Raw genomic sequence first — 7,576 nt, 5'->3', positions numbered from 1 at the left:
ACAGCTTTTTGAAATTATCTGCATGGCAGACATGCAGAAACACCCTTTCACAATTATGCAAATATTTTTTCAGTCCTACCTCTGTTCATTTTGCCAGAAGTTTGTCATGATTTAAGACAAATCAGAAGCAATATCTGTTTATCTAAAGCCTGCCAATGGAGGCAAGGTTAATTATAAGGTTCTGCAGAGCATTGAGGTACCCTATCAGAGGCCTGTCTGAATGGGTGTTTTTTCAGATGCACTGACACTGGAGCTGATGATGGCTATGACTGGATATCTGTTTGTTCCTCCCGTCTCATAATGCACCATTTTTCTTGTCGTTTCCAGGCCATGTGGCTGAATGGACTGCTTGAGTTTCTGTTGGAGAAATCGATCAACAATGTTAACACGCAGCTTTAGCTTTTCATGATCATGACATGATAATGGGCATTACATGCAATGAATTTAAACGCAAGTGGTTTTCACCTGCATGAGTGAGCCAGGCAGCACCCAAAATGTGTGGATTGCACCCAAAGGAATCCAGATAATGGACGCCAAGGCAATGAGCCACCCGACCCCCTGAGCCCAGGGAGGGAAGACATAGTCCCCATAGCGGGCCGGTTTGAATTGGATGATGGAGAAAATTAGGATAGTCTGTAGGAAGAAGCATTTCAATTAACAATGTCATACCTCTTAACCTAATTCATATTTATGTGGAAAAACTGCCTCTAGATTTACACCAATCAGCAGAGGAGCAACGATCAGCCAACACATTCTGAAGAAGATATTTGGTCTTTTTCCGGTCATCTCTTCCAGGTTGTCTGAAAGCCGATTTGTACCTGTAAATCAAAAGTTCCTTCAGACATGACTTCCCCTGTCAGCAAACAGCCAGCCAACCAAAGTCAGATACTGCATTGATGAGATGTGTCTGCCTTTTCTAGTGTCATCACATTAACTGGCCACTGAACATTGACAGCATTTGAATTGATTCATGCTCTAATCTGTACGTCATCTCTTTGTGCCAGAGTGAAGTGGACTCAGAGTTAGAATTAGGGACTTGGATTCAAGAAGAGACTTAAAGTTTACTGACTCAAATGTTAGAGATGATCATTGTATGTTTTTCTTACCATAACACCAACAGATGGCTATGACCTCAAAGAATGCAAGGAACGTGATGGACACTATGGCCGTGTAATGGTCCATGAGCTGGAAAACATAGATCCCCACCTGGACAGAGAGAGAGAGAGAGGAGGTGGGAGCCTTAAGTCTTTCTTGTTTGGTTATAATTTGGTTAGATGTCATCTAGTAAATCCGAAGTCTGTACCTGCATGACACAAGGAATTCCTAGAAGGAAGGCTGCACAACAAACAGCAAAAACAAGCAGCTCCTTCCGCTTGAAGAATGCAATCAGGTGTTGATTGTATTCATCCAAGAGACTGGTCACCAACACCTCAACCATTGCAAACTGGCAAAAGACAAAAAAATACTCTTGCTCTTTAGGTGTAAGTGAAAAAATAAGAGTTATTTTAATCCAGATTATTACTTAAAATGGAATATTATTATGAACTACCTCACTATCCAGTCCAAGGCAAAGCAACATGAAGAAGAACAATACGGCCCAGAGCTGTGCTACGGGCATGTTGGCAAAGGCTTGTGGGTACACAACATAAACCAGCCCCGGACCTGGATACACAGGACATCAATATAACAGTCATCACCCATCTGAAGAACGAACTATGGCATGAAAGCACAAAAACTATGATGGGAAATTTGAGCAGAGTTCTCCTACAGCCCCAGATTCGCCAGCTAGGAAATGCTGCTTAAAAGCCTCCAGCTAGTTAGTCTTGACATTACATTGACAGTGCACAAGCTCTTTCTAAAGATGCAAAGGTCAGGTACTTCTTCAGTCTGTCAGAAAGGTTTCTGTAAAAGCAGTAAAGCATGACTTCTATTTGCCAACGTTTTGTTTTCTTACCATCCACAGCCAGATCACTGACAGGAATACCCTGCAGATGAGACATGTATCCCAAGGAGGAGAAAATGACAAAACCAGCCAAGATACTCGTGAAAGAGTTGATTATGGATATAGTCAGGGTGTCTCTGTGGGGAGATAAGATGCTTTGTATTGAACCTTCTCACTGCAAAAAGGTCATTTTGGATGAGTACTGTTTATTACTTCAAGACGCTGTTGTTGAAGGAGTTGTAGCTGGACATGGCCAAGAGAGAGCCAAAACCAATCCCGATGGAGTTAAAGATTTGAGCGGCAGCATTCACCCACACCTACAGCGCAAAGAGGCAATTGTCCAAATTTGTTGATCGCTTCTAGTAGCACTCAACAATTGATAACCAATTCTGACAGTATAAATCCTTAGGCAGCTCTTCTGCTGTGCCATACAGGTCACAGAACACCAGTGATTATTTCCTGATACTGCAGTATTTTCTTTTCTTTCATACCTCCACTGAGAGCAGCCTGTCCCATTCTGGCAGAATGAAGAATGTTATTCCATCTAATGCTCCAGGAAGCTGCACATTATTAATAAGCAGGGCAATCAGGATGACGTATGGGAACACAGCTGTGAAGTACACTACCTACGCACAAACACAAAAAGGCAGGTTATTCACAGTCAGTCGTCCACTTTGTCCTGATTACTCTCTCTGTATTTCCTCACCTTGCCCGTTGATTTCACCCCCTTGAAGATACAGAGGTAAACAAGGATCCAAGCCAGGATAAGGATAAGGAAAAGTTCCAATCGGAGCACTCCTGTTTCCTCCACGCCACTTGTCTGTTCCAGCATTTTGTGTCTTCAAACAAGCCAAAACATGAGACAAATGAGAAGTCAAGATTAGAATAAGGGCATTCTACTGTCATCATGACATTATGCCTCAGAACTGAATACACTGTGGACGAAACCAAATGAGATGAACATTGGGCAGAGAAGCATTATCAGGTGGCAGACCAGCAGGCACAGTCTTTGGGCCTTTTTCATTTTTCTGATCCTTTCTGGTTTCATTGTTATAATCTGAGCACTTTGATCACTGACCTACACTACCAGTCAAAAGTCAAAACCCCAATTTGCCAGTTATTTATTGCAATTCAAGTCATTCAAGTCCAATGAATAGCCTGAAATAGTACAAAGGTGAGAGGTGAACTGCCAGAGGTTAAAAAAAAAAAGGTTACCCAAAACGAAAAAATGATGTACATTTCAGAGTTATACAAAAAGGCATTTTTCAGGGAACATGAAATGGGTTAACGATTTAAAGCTGTTCTGCAGCAATAGAGGTTGAGGTCTGCCTGCATCACAGCATTGTTGGAACATGCTGTGGTACCATACCCTCCTGAGCATCAGCTGAACAGTGTTGTACTGCAGAAAGTGATGTGTTGTCACAAAAATGGTGAGAAAAAGGCAATTTTTGCGGGTCCGGCAGACCCAAAGCCACAACTGAATTAGAGGACAAGTTTCTGAGAGTTGGCAGCTTGTGTGATAGGCAGCTCACAGGGTAACAGCTTCAAACGCAGCTTGATAGTGGCCGTAGTAAGCAAGTCTCAGTTTCACCTGTGAAAAGAGGACTTCACGAGCTTCAGGTTTAACAGGACGAGTTGTCAGAGTAAGACAAAGAGGCTTGCCTGGGTCATGAAACACGGACATTGGACTACTGAAGATTGGACGAAAGAATTATGAACTGATGAATCAAAATATGAAATCTTCCGCTCATCACGTGCGATCTTTGCACGCTGTTGAGTAGGTCAAAGGATGATTCCACAGTGTTTGGCATCTACTGCCAAGCATGCTCCTCCATGAAGTGTGATGGTCTGGGGCTGTTTTGCTGGATCCAGGGTCTGTGACTTGTACAGAGTGAGAGGCACCCTGAGCCAAAACGGTTACCACAGCTTTCTGCAGCGCCATGCAATACCTTTTGGTACGCATCTATTCGGTCAGGGGTTCATCTTACAGCAAGATAATGACCCAAAACACAAGTCCAAGCTATGCCAGAACTACCTCAAGAAAAAAATAAAAAGATGTTTGAAAACTTGGAGCACAGTCCCCAGACTTGGGATGAACTGGACAGAAAAGTAAAAGCAAAACAACCTACAAGTGCCACACATTTATGGGAATTTCTGCAGATTTGGGAAGAACTTTCTGAAGAATATTTGATTTCTATTGTAGAAAGAATGCCATGAGTGTTTTCTGCTGTTTGATCTGCCAAAGGTGGCTACTTTGAGTCAAAAGTTTAGAACACATTTTGGTCTATAAATTGATTGAATTATTTATTTTTGCTGTTGTTGTATATTAATTGCATGGTGATCTCACTTCCTTAAGAGGTTGCAAATATGGATATGATTGGATGTTAAGATATCATGACTTTAATTGGAATTTTGGATGTTTTTTTTAATTGCACAAGGATTTCAAAATTGATTTCTTTAAGGGGATAAAAATATTGGTCTGTTCAGCACTTCACTTTGAACAGTCCAAAGGCCTAAGACTTTCCAGACTTTAAGTCAGGCGCCACCAGTAACTTGACTGTCTTCAAAGACCAACCCTGTGCTGGCCAACCAAATAAGCTGTCTTCCCTGAAATTATTTTAATTTATATTTACAATCAAGTCAAATTGTTCCCTAACAAAAACTTTAATAATACATAACAATCAATGGCTCGGTTGACCCGGGTGTGTAAATTCATGCTTCATTCCTACATTTATTCACTCACTCTAGTTAAGCAAGTTAATCAGTAAACTAATCTGAAAACGTGAGCCTCCATGCCAATGTCTAAACAGAAAAGATTCACAACCAGCTTCTTTCAGAAAATTCGGCATGATATTATTGCACACTATAAAACCAAACCCAATTGTTTTGTTTTGTTTTTTTTTTTACATTTGACATTAGACTGTTGATGATGTTTACAGGTTTAACGAGACAGAGCATTTTCTACTCTGTGTTGTTCAAGTCTTATCACTAACCTTGTTAACATAGACCTCTCCCAAGATAGTACTGTCAAAATTATTTGGTATCGATTCAAGTTTGTGCTGTGTTTTCCTTAATGTTGCTCAGCCTCTTCAGCCTCTTCACTGTGGTCAAACTACAGTAATTCTGTAAATTTGCTGTAGAGCAACCATCATTGAGGCTGTATTAAAATCCCGAACAGCTAAACATACTTGAAGAACTCCTGGCTTGCTGTGGAGGTGTAGCTGCTGTTGGTGGCATGATTAGTGCAGTTAGGTGTGTTCCAGGTGTTATTGCAGTTCTGCCAGGGTAGCGGTGCCTGGAAGGAGCTGAAGAGATAATAAAGGGCCCAGGTGATGACAACATTGTAGTAGGTGCACATGATGAAGGAGATTGCCACTGATGCCATGCCCACTCCTGAGAATAAACAAAAATAAGGCTTCTCACACTCGGGAAAATGTCCAGGCTTTCAGTTTGGAGAATGTGACTGCAAATAGTGATTTATGCGACATACCTTTTAACAGAGGACAGGCATTGGCCAGAGCATGGACTGGCCCTCTCCTCATGTATTGACCTAGACTCAGCTCCATGTGGAGCAGAGGGATCCCCAACATCAACAGCATGAACAGGTATGGAAGAAGAAAGGCACCTGGTCAGAGAGGATGGCGAGAGAACCATGACTCATTTTGCTGCTAAAGGATATCACAATTACAATTTTAATGGACCTCTAATCTTTTATTTCCCTGATAGATCCTGTTTCATATCAGAGTTAATTTGTCATTTTATGGTTTTAATGTTAATTGGCTAAAATTACGTGTTCTAAAAGTACATGTTGACATCGCGTTTCGTAATTTGTGACAAAGAAGAAAAATGCAGACAAAAAAGACAAAATCATTGAAAAACTATCAGTGATGAGAAACATGCCTGTACAAACAACACATCACGAGAACCTTTGGACCCTGTTTTGACACCAATGTGTTTATAGAGAATATGGATGAATCTCTAGTTGCCTCACCTCCTCCACTCCTGTAGCAGAGATAGGGGAACCTCCAGACGTTGCCCAGACCTACGGCACAGCCGATGCCAGCCAGAGTGAACTCTATCTGCCTGCTCCATGTTGGTCTGCTGATGTCTTGGTCCATGTCTGCTCCCTGTGCCGCTGCTGTTACTCAGCCTGAGTTCCATAGGAAAGTTACCAGAATATAAGTGACTGAGTGATAACCTTCCTTTTTATTGTCCTTAATGATTAGCCTTGCAGAAACACTTAAGCATGTTAGGGCTCCACAATGACGTAAAAGGTATGAAAAAGCATATTCAAAATAAATTTTACACGGCAAAAGTAAATGTAACTTGTCTTCTTTTTGGGTTAGTATGAATTTTAGCAATTTTGCATTATATTATGTACAACTCTGATTTCAAAATATTATTGGCAAAGTTTTATCCCATTATATCCCATTTGCATAAGTAAGTTAGGCAAAAGGAAAGCAGCAACATTTAACTTTTACATTTTTTTTTATAATAAATCATTATTTTATACTTTCAGAATTTTAGTTTTTCTAGTGCAAGTTCAATCTTGAACCTTGACCCTTACATCAGTGATGGTCTGCTGAGAGTCAGAAGGAGTCTCAGACACACTTCTATGGAATCAGAGTTAAAGAACCCAATCATCCTCCCAAAGCAAAGCCATGTAACCAAATTGCTTGCGAAACACCATTACATGGAAGTGAAACATCAGGGATGGCAGTCCACAGAACGGACCATTAGAGCTGCCCGACTGGGGATTGTGGCTGGAAAGAGACTCATTAGTTCCCATCCTCCATCACTACAAAACATGCTGCAAAATCAGAGGGAAGTTAGAAGTGCAAAAAGATGGCTGACCTCCTACCAGAGCGGCTGGACATATCTCCACCTTTCAGGTATGTGAGCCTAGATGTGTGGACCATGGACAGTGGACAGTGGTCACTTAATGCACCCGAAGAGGTGCAGTTCACAACAAACGGTGGGCCATTCTGTTCATGTGTATGAGTACCAGAGGCGTACACATTGAGCTTATTGAGTTTATGGATACCAGCAGTGCATCAGCGCTTTGCAAAGATTTTTGGTTTGGGGTCCAGCGCAGTCAGGGGGACCAACTTTGTTGCTGCCAGTTCAGAGTTGGGTATGGCACGTCCTGATGGCAAACAGACCAGCATCTTGCAGTATCTTTATAACGGCTGCACACAGAAGTTCAATCCCCCATACGCCTCCCACATGGGGGGAGCGTGGGACCGCATGACTGGCGTCACATGCAAATTTTTAGATTCCATGCTTTTGCAACACAAGAATACCCACTTTACCCACTTTTTTGAGGTACTTTGTACACTTATGGCAGCGGTATCAGCGATAGTCAATGCAAGTAAACTGGTTCCCATCGCATCTGATCCCTCAGCACCAATCTTTCTTTCCCCTGCCATGCTCTTGACCCAGAAGTCAGGTTTAGCTGCTCCACCAGGAAACTTCACTGGGAAAGACCTCCTGAAACACCAGTAGAGTCAAGTTCAGGCACTTGCCGACCAATTCTTGACAGTTTTTGTAGCAGACCCATGATGTGCTTTTATTTTGAAATGTAGAATGTAATGATAAAGATGCTTAATTTCGATCTAGACTCCATTAGGGTAA

The 7,576-nt window shown here is 41.8% G+C and overlaps 1 protein-coding gene across 1 annotated transcript; it reads right to left on the bottom strand.

The window, feature by feature from the left end:
* Positions 1–204: 204 nt before the first annotated feature.
* Positions 205–6,060, bottom strand: LOC115054581 (sodium- and chloride-dependent GABA transporter ine). The gene is made up of 13 exons (XM_029519851.1): positions 5,934–6,060; positions 5,433–5,567; positions 5,131–5,335; positions 2,649–2,781; positions 2,434–2,568; positions 2,156–2,259; positions 1,955–2,079; positions 1,550–1,662; positions 1,304–1,444; positions 1,107–1,206; positions 718–818; positions 466–633; positions 205–357 (listed from the first exon to the last, which is right to left on the bottom strand). The coding sequence occupies exons 1-13, from the start codon at positions 6,058–6,060 to the stop codon at positions 205–207; spliced, it is 1,740 nt and encodes a 579-aa protein (XP_029375711.1).
* Between the last annotated feature and the right edge of the window lie 1,516 nt (positions 6,061–7,576).

Source organism: Echeneis naucrates, chromosome 14 (genome assembly GCF_900963305.1).
Source record: "Echeneis naucrates chromosome 14, fEcheNa1.1, whole genome shotgun sequence".
Taxonomy (NCBI): domain Eukaryota; kingdom Metazoa; phylum Chordata; class Actinopteri; order Carangiformes; family Echeneidae; genus Echeneis; species Echeneis naucrates.
Note: the sequence above shows the minus strand (reverse complement) of the source record. Positions and strands in the feature narration are given on the sequence as shown.

What these genes read in the sequence shown, in the direction of transcription:
- LOC115054581 (XM_029519851.1), bottom strand. Translation starts at nt 6,060, where the DNA reads ATGGACCAAGACATCAGCAGACCAACATGGAGCAGGCAGATAGAGTTC. An exon ending in GGGTGAAATCAACGGGCAAG is followed by an intron (nt 2,569 to 2,648) that starts GTGAGGAAATAC and finishes GTTTGTGCGTAG; the next exon opens with GTAGTGTACTTCACAGCTGT. An exon ending in TTCAACAACAGCGTCTTGAA is followed by an intron (nt 2,080 to 2,155) that starts GTAATAAACAGT and finishes ATCTCCCCACAG; the next exon opens with AGACACCCTGACTATATCCA.